General features: G+C 50.0%; 8 protein-coding genes across 8 annotated transcripts; 3 read left to right on the forward strand and 5 right to left on the reverse strand.

The window, feature by feature from the left end:
• The first annotated feature begins 1319 nt into the window (after positions 1-1319).
• BCR38DRAFT_152108 (uncharacterized protein) lies at positions 1320-2210 on the forward strand. Its single transcript, XM_040853718.1, has 2 exons — positions 1320-1563; positions 1627-2210. Exons 1-2 carry the CDS (start codon positions 1489-1491, stop codon positions 1924-1926), a joined length of 375 nt encoding a protein of 124 aa, XP_040717771.1. The 5' UTR covers positions 1320-1488; the 3' UTR covers positions 1927-2210.
• Positions 2211-4915: 2705 nt separating this feature from the next.
• BCR38DRAFT_426199 (uncharacterized protein) lies at positions 4916-6579 on the forward strand. Its single transcript, XM_040859748.1, has one exon. It carries the CDS (start codon positions 5330-5332, stop codon positions 6341-6343), a length of 1014 nt encoding a protein of 337 aa, XP_040717772.1. The 5' UTR covers positions 4916-5329; the 3' UTR covers positions 6344-6579.
• Positions 6580-7900: 1321 nt separating this feature from the next.
• Positions 7901-10230, reverse strand: BCR38DRAFT_426200 (uncharacterized protein). The gene is made up of 7 exons (XM_040859749.1): positions 9966-10230; positions 9842-9895; positions 9520-9722; positions 9369-9429; positions 9088-9310; positions 8893-9026; positions 7901-8828 (listed from the first exon to the last, which is right to left on the reverse strand). The coding sequence occupies exons 1-7, from the start codon at positions 10022-10024 to the stop codon at positions 8345-8347; spliced, it is 1218 nt and encodes a 405-aa protein (XP_040717773.1). The 5' UTR covers positions 10025-10230; the 3' UTR covers positions 7901-8344.
• A 1205-nt stretch (positions 10231-11435) lies between these two features.
• On the forward strand, positions 11436-12997 carry BCR38DRAFT_337591 (citrate synthase-like protein; the record flags this gene model as incomplete). The annotated part of the gene is made up of 2 exons (XM_040855545.1): positions 11436-12646; positions 12703-12997. 2 exons carry the CDS (start codon positions 11436-11438, stop codon positions 12995-12997), a joined length of 1506 nt encoding a protein of 501 aa, XP_040717774.1.
• Positions 12998-15777: 2780 nt separating this feature from the next.
• On the reverse strand, positions 15778-16821 carry BCR38DRAFT_407160 (uncharacterized protein; the record flags this gene model as incomplete). The annotated part of the gene is made up of 1 exon (XM_040858134.1): positions 15778-16821. One exon carries the CDS (start codon positions 16819-16821, stop codon positions 15778-15780), a length of 1044 nt encoding a protein of 347 aa, XP_040717775.1.
• A 1770-nt stretch (positions 16822-18591) lies between these two features.
• Positions 18592-19446, reverse strand: BCR38DRAFT_426212 (Rhodanese-like domain-containing protein). Its single transcript, XM_040859750.1, has one exon. It carries the CDS (start codon positions 19305-19307, stop codon positions 18891-18893), a length of 417 nt encoding a protein of 138 aa, XP_040717776.1. The 5' UTR covers positions 19308-19446; the 3' UTR covers positions 18592-18890.
• On the reverse strand, positions 19435-20619 carry BCR38DRAFT_387532 (uncharacterized protein). Its single transcript, XM_040857510.1, has 2 exons — positions 20259-20619; positions 19435-20200 (listed from the first exon to the last, which is right to left on the reverse strand). The coding sequence occupies exons 1-2, from the start codon at positions 20568-20570 to the stop codon at positions 19685-19687; spliced, it is 828 nt and encodes a 275-aa protein (XP_040717777.1). The 5' UTR covers positions 20571-20619; the 3' UTR covers positions 19435-19684.
• Positions 20620-20877: 258 nt separating this feature from the next.
• BCR38DRAFT_482790 (uncharacterized protein) lies at positions 20878-21202 on the reverse strand (the record flags this gene model as incomplete). Its single annotated transcript, XM_040863544.1, has 2 exons — positions 20878-20897; positions 20956-21202. 2 exons carry the CDS (start codon positions 21200-21202, stop codon positions 20878-20880), a joined length of 267 nt encoding a protein of 88 aa, XP_040717778.1.
• Between the last annotated feature and the right edge of the window lie 2923 nt (positions 21203-24125).

Here is a 24125-nt window from a genome sequence, read left to right on the forward strand (position 1 = left end):
GCTCTTATACGTCTGGTGCGCGAGTTGGTCGGATGTGCCTCTGATACTCGTATCGTGATAATAGGATCTCGAACGTAAAGATAAGCTGAATAACTAAAATAACTAAATAACTGACTGAAAAGCGAAGGTGAAGATATAGATGAGAAGGAGATGATGATATGAAGATGAGGATGATGATGCATGAAGATGAGGGACTCGTGTCCTACTCTGCCTCTGTGCCTCTTAAAGAAGAGAAAATAAACTTTCTCCTAGCCCCGTAACCTATTTCCCTGATGTCCGGCCTTACCCCGTTACACTACAAGAGTGGCACCAGACACCCCTTAGGCACATTCTACCTTTCAGAAGGATCTAGAGGGCTTTCATCGGGATTAAATTGCGCTAGTATATTTTATAAAACCGTTTGTTATCTTTGCTGGGCGTATTCTGCCCTTGCAATTCTCCAAAGCCAGCGAGACAGTTGGAAAGGAGATCTCACGATTTGAAGACGACGAGAGTTCTCCGCATATTGGGACTGTTCTTTCTGATAATGCAATATATAAACGGTCGTTTTTGTAGTAGTTAAGTTTCAAACGATTTGAGCTATCTAGAGGAACATAGTATAAGGTAGGTGGGAAGGTACGGCCAAGTACAGGGCTACAAAACCCCACCTCGAACCAGACGTAACCATGATAGAAAAAGGGAAAAAAAAACATCTTTTTTTGGCCTTTATAAAAATCTAAGGTATTCAGAGGAACAAGGTGGTTTAGCTTACGATACCCAATATGACTACTGGGGTCCCTTATTGCCGCCCTCCAACTGGAAAACATTGGTCTGTGTGCACTTGGATCCATGGCCCGCAATCAATTCTCCAGCCGACCTGCGCGTCATGACGTGGTTGAACTTCAACACCAATTCCACATCACCGCCACGTCCACCCCACCACACCTTACCACAGCACAGCATACGCACCAGGTCACGTCAGGGACACCACAGGATATTCATATTCAGGAAAGTCTATCATTACTACATGATCAAGGCCAACAGCCAATTTGATGATATTTATCTAAGCAGTGGTTTCTACTTGCTGGCAGACAGTGTGGACTCCCTGTTGCCGTTTTTGGGGCGTGTCGAGTACGTGGAATATCCGTCAAGAGCGGTCGCGCAGATGTAATCCATGTGGAATCCACGTTAATATGGTGGCAAGAGTTACTATTGCTAGTGGCAGCACTTAATAACCAGCTCAATTCACGCTGGCATTTCCACTCACAGACTTGCTATCTATCCATCCCTGCAATTACATTTCATCCGACCCCACCGGCTAACTACACCTTAGTCCTTCAGACGATACCATTCATTCGCATCCAGACTTCGTCCGAGATCTCCAGCTTACAACAAGTCAACTTTGGACGCCAGCTCACTTCTTCCACCAACCATCGCAATGGCTGGTTCTGGTAACAAGCCGCGGCCCATGCCGGCGAGTCAGCCTTCCTGCTCTCGCTGATTGAGCACATGGAAGGTGTCCCCTCCATTAATTGGGACAAATTCGCCAAAGCGAACAAGTACAACAGTCCTACCGTCGCCAAGGTATGTTCTCCAACCCCCTCTTGACACCTATCCTTTTCAAACATACCTCTCATTAGATCACAGAACCGTTTCTACAACATCAAAAAGCGACTGGGCATCATGCGCGGTGGGAAAGCGGACGGTAGCTCCAGCACTTGCAAGGCGGCCAAGGTCACCAAGCCTCAATCTACCCGTGGTCGGCTCCCCAAGACATCGCAGGCCAAGAAGGGAAATGAGGTCGAGGATGAGGATGAGGCGGATGATGATGAGAGCGAACTATATGACTTCTCTCTGTCGTACAAGAAGAAGAAGCAACAGAAGCAGGAGTTTGAGGACGATGAGGATGCTGAGGCACAGCTTCTCCTTGAGGCATGTGCCGCTTAGGCCGATTCATACACATACGTTGACTCTTTGACATCTTCACCTTGGGGAAGGCACATCATCGCTTGATTTTCATCTCGAGGCATCTTGAAGGAGGTCGTTGCATTGGATGGGTCGCGCTCTGAAGGAAGGCACATAGTCAGGTGGTTTGTCGTCGAAAGGGTGCTTTTGTGAAGGGGCCACGACTGATTTGAGGGCACACAGAACTCTGCGATGGCTTAAAGGATAATGGCAGCTTCACCTGTGAGTAGTTTTCTTTTGAGTAGCAATTTCGACTCTCTTCACACCGATCACTCGAGCATTCATACAAAAGTGACCATTGATCTTAGCTTCCAAACTGCTACTTTGACCTGGTGAATATTCTCTGGTCAAAGACTCAAATCCAGTTGATAGAATTTCTGTAAGCTTTTATGGGCTGCCGCATCTCCTTTCTGTATGAGCTCACCGGTCTTACTAGAATCAAGGTTTATGCAATATTGACACATCAAGATCCGATGAACACAGTATGCTAGTTTGTTGGGTTAACTGGGATATCAGCTGACTTATTTCCAGAAGCCCAGCCAAAGTCATATGTATTACCATTGCATACCACAGCAATCTGAAGTACAGTGATTCGATATGGATCAAGGCCAGCCCCATCCAATTCCCATTATTTGCACATAGTTGACTCTGTTGTTACCGATGAGCGCTCCGGTAGACTGTATTGGTTAAGCCCGAAGTCGCCGGGGTTTCCTAGCAACTCTAGAACATAAAAGGCTGTTCAACTCATTCGATGCTTAGCTACCAGTATACTGAATCGAGCTCACCACAAATCTCTTGTAAAGTGACTGCACATGGCTCAATCTTATTTATGCTAAAGGCTTGGGTATACTGCAAGTATTATGAATATTACCCCTTTGTGGACTTAAACATGATCTCCTGTTTGCTCGGGTGTACAACATACATATCCAGATCAACACAACATTGGCTTACCATTGCACACGGACAATATGATATGGGATCGCGTCTATAACCAGGCGCATGGTCTACGCTAAAGCTGGAACCTTGTGGTGTTGAAACACCCCAGTTAATTGGCTCGAGAGTGGAGTTGACGACATAGAGATGCCGGTCTGGCACAGAAGTTAGAGCCGTCTCCAGTATGTAATGATCCAACTAATACTTCTGTTGATGCAAGGCTTATCAGATATTGCCAAGACACTTACAATGAGAAATTCTGCCCCGGAATTTACTGACGATTAATGATAGCTTATCAGGCTATGGGTTTCAAGAACTGATGATGATGATTGCGGTAAATGGTAGTATCTAACATTGCCTTTGGCTCCTGACGGCAGGAAGTCGACTACAACAATGTTGAAATTACGGCCAAATGACATAAAACCAGAAACTTATGTTTTCACGCACGAGCATGAATGAAGGTAAGTGATGCCACTTCCCTCACACCGCTTGAATATCAGAGCGGGTCTTATCAGCATGACTCGCAGGGTAGCATCCCATGTCTTTCTCAGGTCACGATACAAGAAGGGGCAGATTGGCTGTAACCGGCAAATTAGTTCAGCCGACTCCAACGAACGAGCTTACTGGACGATTCTGCCATGGGATTTTATGCTTAGGGGATTCGGGGATTCTGTAACGGCCTGATTCTTGGACAGCGGATGTGGGGACGTGTATAAGTGGAATCATTTCCGCATCTGAGCGTCTCGCCGCCACGATATCATCTGAATGAAGAGCTTGGCTTTCCTAGTTTCCTGGGGCAAATGACATGCAGGTATCATTGATGCTTGACCTCTGATAAGGCTGCTGTCTACAATGGTATATGTCTACAAGATTATATATCTTGACCTCCAGCTCTTTCTCTCGAAACACTACATCAACGGCAAGCAAATGCATTTAAGTACTTACATCTAGCGTTGCGTACGAATAAAAACCACTCACTACACCAATTGGTCTTTGAAAGCCTGAGCACGGATCCATTGATGCCTACCTGATCTGACTGGAGCTGTCAATTCGTCCTACAGGAGAGCAGCATTAAGCATTAAGCATTACATTGAAAATGTGCTTTTTTGCGTCATCCATGGCAGGGTTTTCAGCGCCTTGGGGATCATCCATTGGACAGTGACAGATCCTCAGCTCGACGAAAGGCTTTGTATGGTGAGTAAGAAGAAACGGGAGAAGCGTACGCAACCCAAACCGTCTGATCTATTTTCGGTGCGGCGAGCAATGCAGTCAGATCGAGCTGAAAGGCACTGCTGCGCGGACTCAACAGCTGATTGAAAGCCTCAACGACCATCGCAGGGTCATCCCGGCCGGGTAGATGAGCGGACGTCGTCGATCCGGTCACAGCTTCCTAGACACTGGGGAGGGAAAACATTGTTACTGCCGATATGTGGAATGCAGCGTGAAACGCCCCAACAGAAACCTCTCTTCCCGGCTCAGTAGCACGGCAGCACGGCAGTTGGGCTTCACAAGATGCAGGCATGCGTCCATCGGGGTTGAGGCGATCTGGGCTCGTTTCTTCTCGGTCACGATACCAAGCCTTTCGTCAAGCTGGGAATCTCAGTCACTTCCAATGGATGGTCGGCCAGCGCGGCCCCCGAAGCTGGAAGCCTCCCACGTACAGGAAGTGCACAGTCGCAAAAGGCAATTCGGCATTGAATGCAGCCTTGTGAGGAAGGGAAAATGTGCCTTGTGGAGACTATCAACCCTGGATGCGATAACGGTCGAAATGAGCGAAAAAGCAATGTTGGGAAATGCTGAACCAAGCAAAACCTACTAAAACGAGAAACGCTGGATTTGCAGGCATGTCAAGGACCTTCTCAGGGTTGCAAGATTGCAAGATTTCTAGGGCTAGTCAATGCAGGTTTGAGAGTTTCCGCACTTGGGCCCATGTGCAGTCAATCGGACCATTTGGGGGCAGCCTAAGGCCATGTGGGCCTGCAGGGTGCCAAGAAGCTGTCAGGGGGAGCTGTCAGGGGATGTGAAACGTCGACCGTTCCTCAGACGAACATCGCAACGTCACTGAGGGCTCCAAGGGTTGATCGACGTCCGGCACTCGTGACCCAAAATAGGCCTCCGTTTGCTTCACAACAGGCCATCTCGTTGCTCGGAACGGCGTCTTGGGGGCGGGGGGTAGCAGCAGCTGACGGGGCTGGGTTGAGATGATCATCAAAATGACCGTGACATTCTTCTTCTAGATCAATCGTGTCTTGGGAGCCTTTCACTTTTCTCTGTTCCACCAATCCCTATCTTGTCAAGCAATTCGACATCAGATGAAAGCAGGCTGAAATCTTGTCGCTCACTCCATTTTTTTTCTTTTTTCTTTTTTCTTTTTTCTTTCAGTTATACTCTATTCTCTTCGTTGAACCCGGTGTTCTATAGCAAGTTATTGTGATTGACTCATCTCTTCATAATGTCTGGCCTTTTGGGAAGCATTGGAGGACGTTTGGGGTTGGGCGCCGTCGCAAACGTCGGTGTAGGTGTTGGTGGAGGTGCCGGCACCTCCTCATCACTATCGCGGCCGGCGGGAGGCAGACCGGAGAAGACGGAGGCACCCGAGGCAACCGCAACTTCAGAAGTGCCCGAAGTTACATCAACTACCGATACCGAGGTGCCTACCAAGGCTACTTTGTACACGGCCCTACCAGTAGCCACGGACGATTCTATCGTTACCAACCCGGGGATGCCTGGTAATGATGATGACGAGGAGGATGATTCGACGACAACGACGAAGGACGACGAAACAAGGACGCAAGAAACAACTACAGCATCGGCAACACAGACAGAGACAACCGCCACAGATGCCGTTGATGCCACCACCACAGGCATCCCCGAAGCAACCCCGAAGACGACCTTGACTGCCGGTGATGAGCCCACTACAGCCACTGCTCTACCAACGACCAGCATCGAGTCAGCCGCTACATCAGTCACCAGCGCTCCTACCACTCTTCTCACCAGCGTGCTGTCAGCACCCGTTACCAGCGACCTCACCAGTATCGACGTCGCCGTGTCCGTGACTAGTCTCCTTAGCGAAATCCCAGCCTCACTCGATCCCACCACTCTAGTCTCTGTCACATCATCACCCCTATCTTCAGTCGCCGCTTCCGCCTCCGCTTCCGCAATAGCGGCCATGACGCCCACCAACAGCCTCAGCCAAGCCCAGACTTCGAGTGGCAACGGCGGTCTGTCCAGGCCGACCACTATTGGCGTCGCGACAGGCGGCGGTGTGGCCGCTCTCGCCCTCATCGTGACGTCCATTTTTGCCTGCCGACGATACTGGAAGAAGCACCGCGAGGCCAACGATGACGCCCTCGAGAAGCTCGACTCTATGTACGAGGCTGGGAAGCCGACTGGGTTCGAGGAGCGTGACACGGGGCGGTGGAATAGGGGGTTGGAGCAGTTCCATGATGTGACGAAGCAAGGTTAGTTGGGAGGTGGTGGACTGGGGACGTACCAGGGGGCCTAGATTTGGGGTGCCTTGGAGGCGTATTGTGCAAACATCACGTACGGTGATGCAAATGGGTACAAAGTGGGAAAGAAAGGTCGTAAGACATCTCAGATGGTCACGTCTCGGTATAAGTCGTATAACCGTTTATATATCAAATAGAATAGTAAGGTACTGAAATCACTCCCTAAAGATAATACATATTGCTCCGGCCACCCAAGTCTGCAAAGCTCTTTTCCTGTTGGAATATTGAAAAGTAATGTTTCTTGTAGCACTCAAGTGACTTGAGTTCCGTCCATGTTACTGGGTTGATGAGATGGCGTCTCCAGCTTTGGATTGGTTTGTTCTCACTTGATCTGCGAGTAGATTTCTACTCGGCTATGTTTCTCCAGTGTGGGTTGCGGCCAGTCACCACCAAGGCCATCGATGTGCCGCTTGATGACTGGGTTCCGGCACCTGATGTCTTTTCAAGCTCATTGAGTAGCTGCAATTTTTCACCAATGGGATGTTCGACATGAGCCAGGTCGACAAATACGGCTACACGACGCAGGTCATGACTGGTTCTCGCAACACCTCGAAGCGTTGTACAAAAGACACAACAAGAAACTAACCGCATCTATGAGCTTAAGGATTGGTGCATGGACTCATGGCTGTGGCCAGTGGCCAAGCTCACAGGTTTCACCACGATGCTGGTAGTTTTCGGCCTGGGCGCGCTCGCGACGGTGGTTAAGTGGTTCTTTGGGTCTCCGGGGATAGAGGGGATGCCAACGCCGGGCGGGACGATTTTCTGGACCTGGAGGAAGCCACAGAGGAAGGTGGTGTTCTCGGGGCAAGATACAGACCGGGGAAGAATGTCATGAGAGATGGCGAGATTGCGAACGCTGATTGCTTATATTGTTCCGGACTCTGGAGATGATCCGAGAACAGTGGCAGGCAGTGATTAACTTCAGGGGATATCAAGTCGCTACTTTGTAAGGGCCTCGTTTATAGTAGGAAGTCATGCACAAACCCATTGCTTACGTTACTGGACGTTCAAAGTTGAGCACCTACACAAAATAGACAAGCCTCGAGACAACCTCACCAACATCACCATGCCCTTCCGTTGGGTTGGTCCACCGGCCATCTACAGTAGGTTGGGTTACGTTGGTGACTTTATTGGTTAGCCTGTAGTAGGGACCTGCATTTGGCTCTTGGCCCACAGCTACGGCAACCATAACTCAACCAACATCATCAACGAAGTCCAAAATGGTATGGCTTGGCAGCTAAAGTCTAGACATTTAGTACGTGGTGGTTGTTCATCTACACCAACCCTGGCCAACTAGACTGACTTGGTGACGTTGCTTCAAGGCTTGAAAATGGGCCGGTGAAACAAGAACTAAAATTACCAAATACAGACGCCAAGATATCCAAGTTACTATCTAATTCTGGGTACAGAGTAATTGCTTTGAAATTGAAGAAAAAGGTGGCTTTGCCATTCTTTGGCCATAGCTATCATCCAAAGACTACATAATTGCACAACCTCATTGTGGTATAGAAAGCTTCACAAATATAATGCGCTAGACCCACATCTAGTTTTCATGGAAGGATGGGTCCCTCTTTACTATGGACAGATCGGGCCCCTTCTTTGTATAAACTCAACTCATTCTCTGTATATACTCAACGCCTTCTTTGTATATACTCAAACTCTTCATACCTCAGTTACAACCTATCCCCTCACCCGCCTACTAATTCTCTTCAAACTTAAGCTGAGCCAATGTCAACACCCCCTCGGCCTCCTGCTGCTGGTTGACCACCCCCTGACCAGCGAAAGCCTCCTCCCACAACCCTCTCAACTCGCCCTCGCACACAAACGGCTCCGAGTGTGCAAACGTCATGTACGTCCTCGCCTCCTCCCATTTATCTATGACCAAAATCTGACTTACGAACCTGACTCTCTCGAAAACCTGATCTCTCAGTCGCTCTATTTGCTGCGAGGGCGCATCGTCACATATTTCCAGCACGACATGTATGGAGTACAGTCCGTAGAGGGCTACAAGCAGCCACTCGGGTTTCGAGGCGTTGCCCTGCCACATGGCTCTCTGTCGTCACGAGGTCGAAGAGCGTACCTTCGAGCAGCCAGCTGAGGATTAACAGGTCCACGTCGTCGCGTTGGATGATCTCGAAGAGGTTGACACAGCACCAGACAAAAGTGGCTCGACGTAATGCTACTTCAGGTCGCTCGGGAGGTCGCTCGGGCTCTTGCTTGGGCTCTTGCTCGGGCTTTTTCTGAGGTTGCTCCGGCAACGGCTTTTCGACGAGTCGAGGATCAATGGTGCAGGAGTCGGAGTCGAAGTCTCCTTCTTGCTTCAACACTATTGTCTCGGGCTGTGGCTCGACGAGCGCGCAGGATGATGTCTTGGCCATGCAGTCGTGTTGGCCCCATTTTTGGAGGGTTTCCGTTTTGTTCGGGCCCTTGAAATATTGACTCCTAGGTCCATGTATTAAATGAGTCTCTACCTTGTTTTACCAAACATAGTTCTGGAAGAGCTTACATTTGCTCCAAACATTGCAAAAGATGACTGAACCGAGTTGATATCCTCGGTGTCGGTCCTGGGTGTCTCATACTCATAATCTGGGCGAGACCATTCAAATGCGCCTGTGCTGCTGCAAAACATCCCAGAGCGCTCTGTCGCAGCACTCTGTCAGTCACTTGTTCAATGGAGAGATTGGATGAGCGAGCTGAGTACCTCGGCCAAAGCTAAGCTAACCACAGTGGAGATGGTGGCATTGCTGGTCATCGAAGTCGGATCCTGGAGCTGGTTGTTGACAAAGCGTACCGCTTCCAGTCGGTGGTGGAGAGTACTGGTCCGGTTAGTTTCGCTTATGGAATGGGTGATCCACGAGTACTGGACGGCCGCCATAAGGATAGCGCTGGGGAGGAATTCGGGCTGGGAAAAGGCGCAACTGATGCTGGAGTTTTCGTCGTCAGCTGACACCAACGACGGAAGACGGGGATAAAACGACTCACAGTGGAGAGTCATAACATCCATTGTTGCCCATTGTGCTCAAGGGAGCACTGTAATGGCGCACTTCTCGTCGGGCATAGTTGTTAGCACACGCTTGTAACCACATACAGGTGTTTCATTGCGGAATCCCAGCAAGAGAAGATGGGGACTTACATAGGCCAAGCAGTGAACGGGACTCGTCGGTCAGGGTGATAGACAAGTCATCTAGGTCATGGGCGGTAACCATGCCGTGCAAAGGGAGAGTTTCGCTGTCCCAGTATTGCTTTTCAGTCGGGAGAGTTGTGTCGGGTTGGTCGGTGCTGGTTGTAGACGCGTCATTGTATCCACATTCACCACCCCTTCGTAGGCAGTAGGTGCTAGTGAGTGTTAGCATGCCCTATTGATCTGCTCCTGGCCGCCTCATAGACCAAGACTCGTACGCCTGGTCCACGGCACCATGCGGCCAAACTCTTTGCGGCCAAACCCTTCGGCTTACCAGAGGGGTCTGCGCTGATCACATCTGAGGTGCCGTAGCTTACAAGTCTTGCACCTGCAAAGTCATATATCGTCAGCCACTGCCGTGGGATAGATAGAAGAGGGAATGCTAAGAGAGAACTTACCCATTGCGAGACCTGTTGTGGCGTTTCCGCTGTCGATTCACTGGTTCTGGCCTGGGCATCTTGGAAGATGGGTTGGCAAATGCTGAGAGATCGAGAAGAGGAGCTCAGCATGACCATTTAAAGGCGACGACTGCCGTACAAAAGTCCCAATTTTAGTACAATAGTCACAGCAAGGCATAAAAAGTGGTCCCCGCAGTCAGACAGGGGGGAAGGGCAATGATGCCCGGGAGGACTCGTACTAAGTCACATTCAGTCTAATTCCAACGGCACCGTATTATGGTTATCTATCAATGGACGGGACCAAGAACCAGACTTCTGGACCAATCCCAGAAGATCGAGCTCGTTAAGCTTACCGCCACTGCGCGCGCCGTAGGGCTGAGCTGGGGGCAGTTGGGGTGCTTGTTCGCGTAGGGCACCAGCTATAATCTATGCATGTTGTTCTCCGCACTTCATTACGCGGGCATCGATTGGACACAGTTGGAGGACGCATGCAGTCAGATGCCTCTTTCAGCCTTAAGAGAAATTGTCCCTCGTCATTATCTAGCGTCAATCCTGCTTTGGGGGAGGCATCGACTGATTGTCGGGCAGTTCGGACTTGGGGGGAGGGAGATGGCGAGGGAGGGGGGTGATGACACCAAGTGATTGGTCTGTTCCCCAAAGAAAGGTGACAAGATGGGGGCCGTACTGTACAGAACTTTTGTGCGTATTTGGCCGGGTATTGGATGATTCCGCTGCAGGTGCTGGGGGCAGAGATGTGGCTCTCGTAAAAGTCTTGGCGTTTGTTGCAAATGGGATATCTAATTGGATATACTGTGCGCTGTACTGCAGCAGAAGCCGATCATGCCGTGCCAGGTGGTTTTTCTTCAGACGTGAGCCCTAAAGTGCTTGGCTTTGCGCCTCCCGAGGTGGAAGCAGAGTATATTCTGATAGTCTCCCGGCGCAGGATGCTTGGAGGTTGCGTCTTCACAACGATTCTAGAGTTGGCAGCCGGCCATGGAATGAAATATCAGGAGGAAGAGAGAGAAGCGGTTGGTGATACCGCTTCGGGTGACGGCGCCAATGCCGCTCCCAATGCTACTCCGAGTTGATGTAGCGCTGCTGACCACCTTCTCAACTAGCAATCAATTTGTTCTTGGCAACAGCTGAGTCCTAATTCCGTCGGCCCGTCATCTTCAGCCACACCCCCTGGCTGGTGAGCCGTGCATAGGCTATTACATTCGCTTGGGCGGTCAGCCGAGGTACGCCGGCTTTTGCCGAAGCTCAAATCCGACGACTGAGCTCAAACTAAGCTAGCTTACATCGTGAGTTGCGCGCTTGTGATAGTTGCACGCTTGTGATCGTCCCGCTCGTCCATTTTTCTGGCCATTTGACTGCCGTATCTTCCGGTGCGAACGGCGCAGGGTCTCTTCCTTCTCTCCTCCATCCGCCCACTCTTGAGGCCTGGTCTCTCTCCCAGCAGCAATTGGCAACATGGTCTCGATCCCCAGTAAGGCGCCTCGCCAATCTCTCACCGTAATCGACAACAGAACTGGCCAGGCTTATGAGGTTCCCATCACGCACAATTCCGTGCTGGCCACCGACATTAAGAAGATCAAGGCTCCAGCCGGCCAAGACCGCGCAGAGGATGAGACAGAACAGGGGCTTCGGGTCTACGATCCAGCCTATATGAACACTGCCGTCATAACGAGCCGCATCACTTACATCAACGGGCTTGATGGAATTCTGCGGTATCGCGGGTACCCCATCCAGCAGCTGGTCAAGAAGAGCAACTTTCTCGAGACGGCTTACCTGCTGCTCTATGGAGAGCTGCCGACCAAATCGCAGTACGACAACTGGAACAACGAAATCATGCACCACACCTTCATCCACAGCGACATTGAGAACATGTTCAAGACGTTCAGATACGACTCTCATCCCATGGCCATGCTGTCGTCTGCTTTCGCTACCATGGGAGCTTTTGCCCCTGAGGCCAATCCTTCCCTCGCGGGGCAGAAGCTCTACACCAATGCTGCGAAGGGCGATATGGAGGCCCTGAAGGTGCTTGACAAGCAGATCCTGAGAATCATCGGGAAAGCCCCTACCCTGGCGGCTGCCTCGTACCGGATGCGACAAGGTCGGCCGTTCAATCGACCGGCTCAGGGACTTTCCTACACAGGAAATTTCCTCTATCTCCTGGACTATCTCTCAGGCCACGAGTACCAGCCCCACCCCGTGTTGGAGAAGGCGCTCGATACACTCTTCATCCTCCATGCCGATCATGAGGTCAACTGCAGCACTGCAACAGTTCTCCAGGTGGGCAGCAGTCTGGTTGACCCCTATTCGGTGGTAGCGGCCGGCTGCTCCGCATTATACGGCCCCTCACATGGCGGTGCCAGCGAAAGTGCGATTCGCATGCTCATGGAGATCGGGTCACCCGAGAACGTGCCAGCGTTCATGGAAAAGGTCGAGAAGAGGGAACGCGTGCTCGTCGGGTTTGGGCACCGCGTGTACAAAAATGTCGACCCACGGTCCACGGCGATTCGCGAACTCGCCGAAGAGGTCTTCGAGGTCACGGGCAGGAACAAGCTTCTCGATACTGCCATGACCCTAGCAGACTATGCGCGAAAGAGCGAGTTCATGAAGAGTCGAAACCTCTATCCCAATGTGGACTTCTTTTCGGGGCTTATTTACCAAGCGATGGGGTAAGTAGCCGTTTCTCCACTACAACCGCAATGCGTTTTGAGGCTAACGTGGGTAGCATTCCCCTGGACGTATTCCCCGTACTTTTTGCCGTGCCGCGCTGTGTCGGATGGCTGGCTCACTGGAGACAAATGATGTTGAACCCGGCTGGTGTCAAGATCTGGCGGCCCAGGCAGCTGTATCTCGGTGAAGGCGAGCGGGACTACGTCGAGACAGCAGACAGGAAGGAAAACCCCAAGGCAAGCGTGTTTGATGCCCCGGTCCAGGTCAGCCATGGTGGAGACAGTAAGAGAATGGAGCTTGCCACGTACAAGGACGAGAGGGGGCAGACGTGGGGGAAAAGCAAACTTTGAGCCCAGTCTGCTGTGTGGCTAATATTGGAACTGTATCGGCTGTGTCGGAAACTGGCTGAGGGCGCTGTAAGGTTCAAACGCGCCATGTACTTCAGGCGGAAATTGTATATGTGCAATGCAACTCATAGATTAATTGTTGTACCGCACTCAACGTCCTCTATACCTAAACTTGTACTTCAAAGGAACTGGATACAAATATAGAAGTAACTGTCCCATCGAACCTTCTCCCACCTCCCACCAGATCAGTCGCACAAATCCTGCAAAACACACTACCCATTGGCTGCTGGCTAATTTCCCACTTGATGGCAAGCCGGGAGATTCGGTCGAGAGGGCGCTCCAATCGGCGATGAGCGGCGAGTTGGCGGTGTTCTCGTTGCGGTGCGTGCCGACAGTGCAGGCTATGTTGCCCGGTTGGTAGGTGACCATCCATAGTCGCGTGAAGAGCTTGTTTGGGTCAGGGAGGAGGTTTGGGGATTGCTGATGAGCTTGGTGGAGTGCTCGGGGATGGCTCCTGGAGCCGCAGAGGCGAGCACAAACCCAAGGGAGGTGAGCATGGTCAAGAGCTTTATGGTATCCGTAGCTGCTAGCAGCCTTCTCCCTAATTCCAACATTTTTTAGTATAATTGATTTTAGCCGTGCTTAGTTAGATATCTCTCGCCCTTGTTCTGGGTGATTCTATCCGAGTGCAAGGGAGTGTCTAGTTCCATATAAGCTCTACTAACACATACATCTGGCACATACGACCATAGGCTGCAGAGAACTCGGGATCCCGTCCGCTCTCCCATAGATAAGCTGCAAACCGCTAGATTAGTAGTTGGGTGGGTGACCACCAGCGAATCCCTAGTGTTGTATGTTTTTGCTAGCCTTGGACTCTAGGCCATATGCTAGATATTATGAATATCCGTAGCTAATTTTGGTCTCGCTAGAGTCCTTATACCTAGTTCTACATATGCTTCACTAACACCAGGTCTTAACACATACGACCATAGGCTGCAGAGAATTCGGGATCCCGTCCGCTCTCCCATAGACAAGCTGCAAACCGCTAGATTAGTAGTTGGGTGGGTGACCACCAGCGAATCCCTGGTGTTGTATGTTGTATGTTTTATTTTTGATATATTTAGTATGTCTTTTTGGCAAGATGTTACTATAATTCTTTTAATCGCTAGATTGAATAAAGTGGAAAGTTAACTATAGTTATTACCTCTTATCCGTCTTAGAAGTTGGCCGAGGCTTATGCTTGGTCGAGTGTTCCCTATTAGTAAACTAGTGTAAATTGATGAAAGCATTTTCTAGAAAACTTTACAGAGGTGAACAACCTTTGCCTACTTAACGTAGTTTACGATTCACACTTAGCACATACGACCATAGGTTATAAGGCACTTAGGATCCTGTCCGCTCTTTTATAGATAAACTGTAAACTGCTAGATTAGTAGTTAGGTAGGTGACTACTAACGAATCCCTAGTGTTGTATATTTTATTTTTAATATATTTTATTTTTAATATATTTTATTTCTTTTGGAGAAGATATCAAATCTTTTTACTCGCTAGCTGTCAGGGTACGGCTAGGCCGAAGGCAATAGTACAGAGTGATGGGGAGTAACGGGCGTCCCTCCTACGTAGCACCGGGTGGTCACTGGCGGTCTCAGGTAGGGGTGCCCACGGTGATGCATTGATCTCTGCCCTCTCTATCTTCCTCCGTCTCGACTCCTTACTTATAGCCAGCCGAGGTTCTCTCTTGGATTCTGGATGTTTGCTTCCGTATGTCTGTGTTCCTCCGACTTCGGCCAATATCTTGGACAGCGGCTCCTTATCTGCAACCAAGCGATTCCCTATCCGCTGCAAACGGCTTCAACGGCTCTCATTCGCCACAAGCGGCTCTCTAGCCGCCACAAACGGCTTCCTACCTGGTGGAAGCCGGCCCGCCTCGGATGACACTTGTGGCTCTGACAACTCCTTCCCTATCCTACTTCGAGATGGTCCTTATATAGATAGCTAGGCCGCCGCTTGGACCCGGCATAACAGCAGGGTCGGCGATGCCAAGGATCTTGACTCTCGTCATCCCAAAGCTTCACATAGATTGTAATCATGATTCGGGAGTCTTTTGTCCGAAACACCCCTCCGGCGGCCCGCCGGTGTCCTGCGTTCAGTGTCCTGACACCCACTGGTGCCTATGGCATTCTGTTCTCTGACACTAGCGTAACCGAAGTGGATAGTTAACTATAGTTAGTACCTCTTTTCTGCGTTAGAAGTTGTCTGGGGCTTATGCTCAGTCGTAAGTGTTGACCTTGGTGGACGTTGAAGAACTTCTTGAACGTGTTGGAACTTGTTTTTAGTATGAGGGATAGAGTGCTGTGGTGGAAGGGAGGAATCACGGCTTGAGGGAGACGAATAAGCCAGTTTCACAGCTGAGGGCATCTACCAAATCACACTTGTGATTGGTACCATGTCACATGATGAATTTGCATTTTTCCTGGTCACATAGCAGTAAGCCTGTAGAAAATGGTGATTCACCCTTTCAATGCTGCTTTAGACCACCTACTCTGGCTTGTGCAACATCGCGCAATGATGTCACAGCTCTTATATGATGCATATCTTGTACCTTATACGGTTGCCTGAGGGGTTAAGGGGTTATGCGGATAACAAAACAAGCTTATACCAAATAATCGTATTCCTTCGCACATCTCAGTTTCTCAGTGTTGTAAATGAAGATAATTTGACTATTCCAATGAAGGGCGCCGCTTAACTAGGGGAATATTGGAATTTCATGGCATACAAGTTCCTCACTTAGATTTTCCCAACCCCACGTTGTCCGGATGAAATATTGGAAGCAACTTCCCACTGTCAGCCTCCCTCTGCAACCTCTCAACCTCGGAAATCTTGAACCGCATCCTCTGTAGGTGCAACCACGTCGGATAATGCCTAGCCTTAAAGTAAGGTCTCTCCTTGACCTCAGCAGCTTCCATGCTTTGCACGTGCGCCTTGTCCTGCTGCAGCTGCATCTCGAGGTAATTCTTCACCCTCAGGAAGCTCTCTTCTGCGTAATAGTTTCCCTCTAGCATCAACTTCAGCTCCGGCGTCAGGTCGCTGATGGCTCTTAGCCGTTCCCAGTCCGGTCTGGGGCGTTCGGGGGTGACTGACATTGCGAATTTCCGACGACGGCGTGCTCTGTCTGCCTCTCGGCAGCTTGGGCAGGAACTGAGGAGGGGGGTTCCTTCGACGAGTTCTCCGCGGCTCTCGGCGGTGCTGTCGAGGAGAGAGGGATCCACCAGGTGCTGGCATTTGCTATAGTGTCTGACGGGCCGACAGCACAAGGGGCATACCATGTTCACACCCTGTATTTTCATGGATTTGCGTATGCAAGCCGTCATGAATCTGTGCCCACAGTGGAGATCGATAAACTCTCTGGAAATCTCTCGCTCGCGGCAGATGAGACATTCCTCGTTGGGCTCTGTTAGACGAAGTCGGAGAACCGGGAAAGGGCCATGATTGCGCGGAGGGGCCTCAGATTTGTAAAGAAGAACGAAGACCGCCGATGCTGGGGTGTAGTTCGGCATGCAGGGGCCAATGCCGACTTTGTCTACCAGATGGAACATAACTGATGTTTGGTCAGGTTCAACACTGTTGCTTCTCTTTTCCGAAATTGGCGTCATAGCAGAATTGGAATGGTCGTTTCTCTGAGGAGCTTCTTGACTCGATCGCATGAGTCTCCGTTTTATGAATTTGAGTATCGCTGCGATCGGCTTGAAGAGCCGTCTGAGGATGCTGAGGATGAGGGCTCTCATGTCTCGACCGGACTTTCTGCTCCTTCCATGTGTTCTGGGCATTGATAAAGTAAAGATATTTGTGTGATACTTTGTTCTGGCAGAAATTTCGTACTAATGACATTGCGATCATAGTCTAGCTTTTAGGTTCAGATCAAGACTGGTCACATTGGATCAACCTGATTATTAAGTTCAAAATATTCATAATCCTTAGCATTACTTTGGAAAGATGGTGGAATCCTTCAAAAGTTTTCATTTCTGTTGTGGTCAAGCAGTCAAAATTGTAGAATGTTAAGAACCGCGAGCGTTGAAGTGAGCACTTTGGCGCATCATATATCTCTGCACCAAATTGCTATTTCAAGTACTTCCAACTGTGAAAACTCCGAATATAACGAGAAGAGAAGACCGTAGATATTACCACAGAAGTCGAACAAACGAGTAACCCTTACCTCAACAGGAGCCTCATCACCCATTGATCTTCAGTTATCACAAGGACGACCAAAAGATGATGATACGAAGCGGAACTTCGAAAATATATCCAATAGGATGAATGTGGACTTTCAAGAACGATCTGGCAAGTTGTCTAAGGCTGCAAATAATGGCGATGGCCGCCTGAAGGATAAATACCACCGGAACTCCTAAGATAGCCCCCCACCTTTTATTCGATACTCTAAACGAATCTGTCAAGAAATTGCTTTCCCACCTCTGGGAAACGTTTGCTGTGTGAAGATCCATATCTGGAAGCGATACAACCAGATCCGCCGTATATTGCGAACTTATTTAGCCGGCATTTCAGCGTTGACATGTCGGTTGTTGCTCACCAGGCCTGGGATCCCCAAGATCAATTCTCGCGCGATATTGAGATTAGTTAAAGCCAACGTGCCGAAAAGTCTGCTCCCCAAAGAAAGTTGTCAGCGAAATGAAACAATTTACAGCAGAGTAGCATTCATCCTGCTCCGATGTGTTCAATGGAGTCGTTCGTATACAACCTGATGCACGAAATGGTCCACACGTACCTCAACATGTGCGCCCCATCTGTTCTTCCACTTTTGTACAGACGTGACTGCGCATGGGGGGCCACGGAGAAGTGTTTGTTCGGTTGCACCGATTTGTGTTTGAGGCGGTCCGCGAACGTATGCCTACATTGGCAGTCGAGCAGGACTCCCATGACCAGTGGGGAAGGATCATTCATAAATGACTGGGCGAAGCTCAATGCAGCACCTGTGGGGGTTGCTCCGAAGATGTAAGCAACGTTTCTTATACCGTGGGCCCAACATGGCGAAAGCATGGACACGAAGGTGGCAAGGTTAAAAGGGGAGTTGAATTATGGGTCATAGCCTCCAGTAATACCACGACGAGGCTCATTCCCCTTGATTATTGGGTCCACAAAACCATGGGGTAGCCAGTGTAGCGGGTAGGATAACATAGAATAGCAAGATAAGCTGATGTAATGAAAAGCAGTAACAGCAATGCAGAAACTCAATGAACAATATACTTTCTGGTGGCTTTGGATCAAACTCAAACACTTGTAAGGCGCAGGTGTAACCTCCGTTGCAGTCAGAAATGAATATCTTCTTGTAAAAAGCAACTATAATGTTGAAACCTTATGATCTTATTCGGGTTGCACTGCAAAGGCACAACGGAGACATATATTGACTTAGAGACAGGTTTTTTGGTCTTGCTTTTCGGGTTTCAGATGAATTATGCAAGTGTGTTGTCGAGGATATTTAAGGACCGGTGTAAGTAGTCACTCTCTGAGAAGAAAAGAAAGAAGCAAGCGGCTAAGCAAATCGTAATTGAATTTCATTCCCTTCGCCTGTTGAGGCTCCAGTTATTTTGATGACCTGCTGAGGCTTCATTCTGTTGTTCACCTGCGGAGGTGATTCGATTCAAGGACCTATTGAGGCCCTGTTCTGTTCATGCCTGTTGAAGCTCAGACGATTGCTTGTACCTTCTGAGGTGCTTCTGTTGGTCCAATCAGGACAAGAAGACTCTCAATCTGTTATTTTTATCACTCTCCCGGATTGCAAGGTCTTGTCAAGGATCTTGTCCGTTGCCCGTCGTCAACATACTGCCCCAAGGCTGTTACGTTCTGACAGTGATAGTACCTGGGTTTGTTGAACTAGCTCACATCAGCCACCCACCCTCTCCAACCCAGTCAAAAGCTCCTCAAAGGCCACTTGGACCTCTCTCTTCGACGCCGCGGCAAGTCCAGCTCCAGATGCATCCGCCTCTGAAGAATTACCTCCACCCACTCCAGATACCTCGTTACCGCGAGCTCCGCGCTCGGCCTCGAGTGTTTCACGCGCGTCCTCGAAGCTTCCGATATCGCGAACATTGGTGAACCCGAGGCTCTGCAGTTCCTGCAGAGCAATAGCCGAGCGGCGGCCAGAGCGGCAATACAAGGTGATTTCGTCGTCAAGTTGGACGCCGGGCCGGGTGGCGAGATGGTGGATCTGAGTGTACTCGATGTTTAGGGCGTTGGGGAGGAAGCCGGTCGCGTACTCGGCAGGGGAGCGGACATCGATTAGGAGGGTATTGGTCGACATAATTGATGTGTTTTTTCAGGAGACGAGGACCAAAGGAAGGGAGCACTGATGGTTAATTCGTTGGGGTTTGGCTGGCTGCAAAGCTTTTGGGTTGGTCAAATGTAGGGGTTGAAATAGGGAAAATATTCTGAGATTGTGCTCAAAACCAGGCTAGTTTGCAAGTTTGCAGCGGCGGCGAGAGACTATAGACATCAGCTGGCAGCAGCTGACAAGATAATTCCTATAAACTAAGAAGTATATAGTCATCTACAACGAACTTAGGGGCTTCAGGGGAGATTGAGTGGAGTGCAGCAGTTAAACAGCATAGTGTCATTTAGAGCATGACGCAGCTAGATCCATTGCCATCCGTTAATTCATTTGCTCAACCAGTTCTGTTCCTAAGCAGTCTTCCGCTTCTGATCCCACATCTCCATCAAAGTCGCAGCACGCTCAGCAGCACGCTTGACCTCTTCCGTTGATTCTCCCTCCGCTAGATTTCGGAACCGCTCGATCCAGAACATCCACCTGTCGGGATGGAGTCCCGACTTGCCCTGGAAAAGAGTTCCGCCACGCCACATCCTTTCTTCGACTTCGCTCAGCTCCTGAACTGCGCCGAGCTGCCGGGACATCACTGGACCAGCGTGCTCGATGATCTGGGCTGCGGTCATGATCTTAGCTTTGTTCAGCCCCTTCTGGTCCGTAATTTCTTCCTCCAAGGCATCGCGAATCATCCAGAGAGGATGGCTGAGATCAGTCAAGCCCGCCGTATACAGCCGCCCTGCGGCAAATGCGTTCCAGTTGATCCATGAATTCCAGATCTCGGTCTGCTCTGCTTCATTGGAGGACTTCTGGGGTCCGTTTAGATGCTCTCGCACAACTGCGCCAAAGACAGGCAGATCCTTCCATAGTCTCATCTTGATACGTTCAATATTGTCAGTTTTCCGTCACAGGCAGGGGTTTCTAGTGACTTACGTTCCAGACTTGCACCGCCGTGTCTGGAAGCAACGTGAGCTCCCTTACGAGCTTGACGAGCTTATCCTGGGCTAGATGATCGTAGGGTAGCTGCTCTGCGACCGCCGTGAACTCGGCCCAGAGTTGCCAGAGAAAGCCTTCCGCTTTGCCATCATCTTTTGGAGCTAATTCATCGATGGATTTTGCCGCTGCAGCCGCAGAGATAGAACTGCCAAGCTGAAGATAGTCATCGAGGAGTATCTTGAACGTCGTCTCGTGGACGCGTTCATCTCCTGGGTGAGCTTTTGGTTTGAGGATGAGCTTCTCGTCCATGATGATGATATAAAAGCGATGATAGAGCAGTGCGAAGTGAGTATTTGGCGAACCAACTCGGGAAAAGATATGCAGATGTGACACATCACACATGAAGGCAGGAGCCCGCCGCCTCCTGCCTATTGAGGCAAGTCCGGAACACTCTACGTCATGCACGCACGGGCCATCATGTGCATTTATAGTGCGCATTCTATGTGCTCTCCCTATGATAACGAAATCTACCCATACTATTCCTATTTGTAGCACTGGAATATCAGGGTTGTTATATGCTACTCCATCTGCTATACTGTACAGGTCTAGTATCTACTTAGCCGAGAGGCCGTTCGGCTGGAGATAATCATAGAGTGGACGAATCGGCAGTAATGATTATGACAATCGGACTTACACCGTTTATCTCGGGAACTTGGGCCCGTGACATCTTCACCTTCGCCACTGTAGACCACGCGAATCTGGTCACTGTCCTTTCCCAATTTTCTGCTGGTGATGAGAGTGGCTTTGAAATAAGTAACCATATCTTTCCTGTATTGACACCCCTCATGCGTCTCCAGCAAATGGATCACCCGCGCTCGCTTTTGGCCAGCAACTTCGGGCTCAATCTTGACGATGTCGTAACGGTACAAAATGAGGTCCATATTTGGTCTCATCTCCACGTACTTGGCCCACACTGTGGCTTTTTTGCCAAGTTTGCTTGCATAGCCAGGGCGCGTAAGAATTTGTCCTTCTAGGTAAGCTCGTCAAGATGAAGACTTTTACTGGCAGCGGACTGTAACGCATTCTCCAAGTTCGTGACAGCAGCCAAGGGTTCGACCACGCCTCCTGGAGGGCTGTAATTGGGTTAGCGTGCTAGACATCGATTGAGCGAAGATTGTTTTACCTGCAAGTGGTATCGTTAGCGGCGGCGAGGTTTTCATCTTGTCCGTAGTGCCGATTAGAAGAGCGTTAATGGTTTCCTTTGAATAGAATACGTGCAAGGAAAGTTGAGATATTGGGTGGCGCTGAGGAAGTGTGTTGACTTGGCAAGTTGGATATGATCGCTGCCAGTGTCCTGACTGTCTTGCCTTCGAATAGGCCAGCGCTCGGAGCAGTGGATTGACAAGTGCAAAGATGAAGGTCATATGGGTGGTTTGGAAAAAAGCAGATATACCTCCCACTATAATAGGATTCCAGTGATGAGAGAGGATTGGAATGTAGTATGATGAAAAGATATCGCGCCGAAGCCTGAAGTTCTGGAGGGTTGCTGCTTGCCGAAAGTATAGTAATTCCCTAGAGTAGTCATATGGCGCGACGGCAGCATGAGATTGTTACCGCAGCCGGAGAAAATAGTAGTAAAGCTGCTGGAAAACGCTTTTGATGTTTGAAATCGGCTTCATGTTGTTTGCTTCAAAGGTTTGCTCAGTTGGTGTCTGATGCAATCCACATAGGAGGACTGGTTTTATATTTGAGCTTATGTGCACATCGGGCGATATATTGGTCTGCGCCAGCAAACACCGGCCGTTGCCCAACCTTCAAGATGAAGGAGAAACAAGGGTTCAAACAGGTGCTATTTGTACCGTTCCTCGATCAAGCCAAATATTCAGTGTCCCAGGATAGGATAAATCAATCCTCTCAATGTTCCATTATTAGTATTTGTCCCCATTTGTGTTCCCCATGTTGTAGAATCTGGGCACCATAGTATCCCGATCGGTAAACATGATGCCGCTGCATCACGTCAGCGTCTGTCCATTGTTACCTTCGACAACACAGGTGTGTATCTTACTGAGCTGGACGTATGAATGACCCCATCAAGCGACGAAGCCCCCGATATACAGCCCGGACTTCCTCCCGAGGGTACACCGTATGCTAATCAACCGCCGTGGTCTCTTGAGCGTTGCTAACATCTCGCTCGGAAAGGATTTGGTATATTTAATTTCAGAATGAGTTTGACGAGGCAACATATGTCTTGATTGGCACATGTTACTTCCGAGCTATGAATATCAGCTGTAGAAGATGCTATAATGTGGGACACACCTCGGTTGGCAATGCAGACCGCATGTTAAAGCGGGAGTCCAACACGGGATAGGAGTGATGCGGGATGACCCTGTTATTACATGTTTGGAAAGCGGCATGATTCGTTTATCCTACGTAATAAGAATAAGCTATCGATTTATTGAAGTTACTGATTTAGCCTTGGAAGATCAGACAAATACACTTGATCTTATTTCTGACACGACGTCAAAAATCAACCAGTCAGCTAGCGCACTGGCCTTCGCAAATCTTCCGCAAGCTAACTAGGACGCGGGTGGAAATTCGGCCCTGGTCGTCTTTGCCGAGACTGAAGTGCTGTCGACGAGGGATTGATGGCTTCGCCGTACTTGGGCCGCGGTGCTATGAAGCCTGAAGTCCAGACCGCCAGTCCCTCTTGATGCTATCGACAACGCTAAGCCAATCTGGGTTGCTCACAGCATTGCAACCAGCCCAGACTTGAAGCACGCAGAATGAATATTGTGAAGACAGGCAGGAGAGGAGAGGATATCATTGACCTTGATGAACGGCAATGTAGAGCCAGCTTGAACCATTGAACCTCTTGGAACAGATGCGACACATGTGGGGCAAGGATAAGCCTGCAATGGGATCTGGAGAAGTGGACGCGGGACCCGAAGATCGTCTGTTGATCGCGGATCCGGGCCATCTCAAAACACGTTGAGCATGATTTGCATGACACAGTCATGCCGGTGGGCCAGCTCCATGACCAGAACGAAGCATTGCTGGTATAAAACGATGAAAACACTTCAGAGCGCTATGCGGGGCTGTCCAGGCACATTGGCAACCATCACGACGTGCTTCTGTCGACGTACGTTGTATGATCCGGCTCTAACGCTGCCAACGTCCGGAACCGACACCCAACGCGCCTGCCACTCCCAGTTTCAGCGAACAGAACGTTATCTGACGACGCTAAAACAAGGCCCACCTTCCCGGCCGTCAGCCTGGGATCACCAAAAACAGACCGCGCCATTTCCTCAGAGCCAACGCATTTCAAACAAAGCCAGCCGACGAGGCGGGTTGACTCGCATTCATGGCAAAAACGGGTCTACCATGGACAAATGGTAAAACGTAGCTCTCCCCTGCGTCTTGATGCATGCTGGACAGGAGCTATCGGGTCATTGCACGCGCATATTGCACACGTGCCAGAACGGTCTTGGGTCGGGTTGGGGCAGCGCTATGGCGGCGTCAACCGGTATTAAGTAGGGTGAGTGACCAAGTGGGAATAGAGCAGCGCCCATGGCAAAGCCAGCAGGGGTTCCTGCATGAATTTTTTGCTCGCGGCGGCCGGGACATGCAAGCATCACTCAAGTGCTGCTCCGTCCTGGCCCACCGCTATCCACAAGAAAGACGTTGAGCGGCCAATATGGCTGGCTGCCCGTGGCTCTGGATGCGAGCTCCGTCGTGTTGCAGAGAGGCTAGGTCGTTCTTAACTTGATCGAGCTTGCCCAACCCTGACGCACCCCACACCTCCCATGCTCGCCATGCTTAAGATACCCACACACACACACGCACACGAATCTCGCACCACATTTT

Source organism: Pseudomassariella vexata (genome assembly GCF_002105095.1).
Source record: "Pseudomassariella vexata strain CBS 129021 chromosome Unknown BCR38scaffold_4, whole genome shotgun sequence".
Classification (NCBI taxonomy): Eukaryota; Fungi; Ascomycota; class Sordariomycetes; order Amphisphaeriales; family Pseudomassariaceae; genus Pseudomassariella; species Pseudomassariella vexata.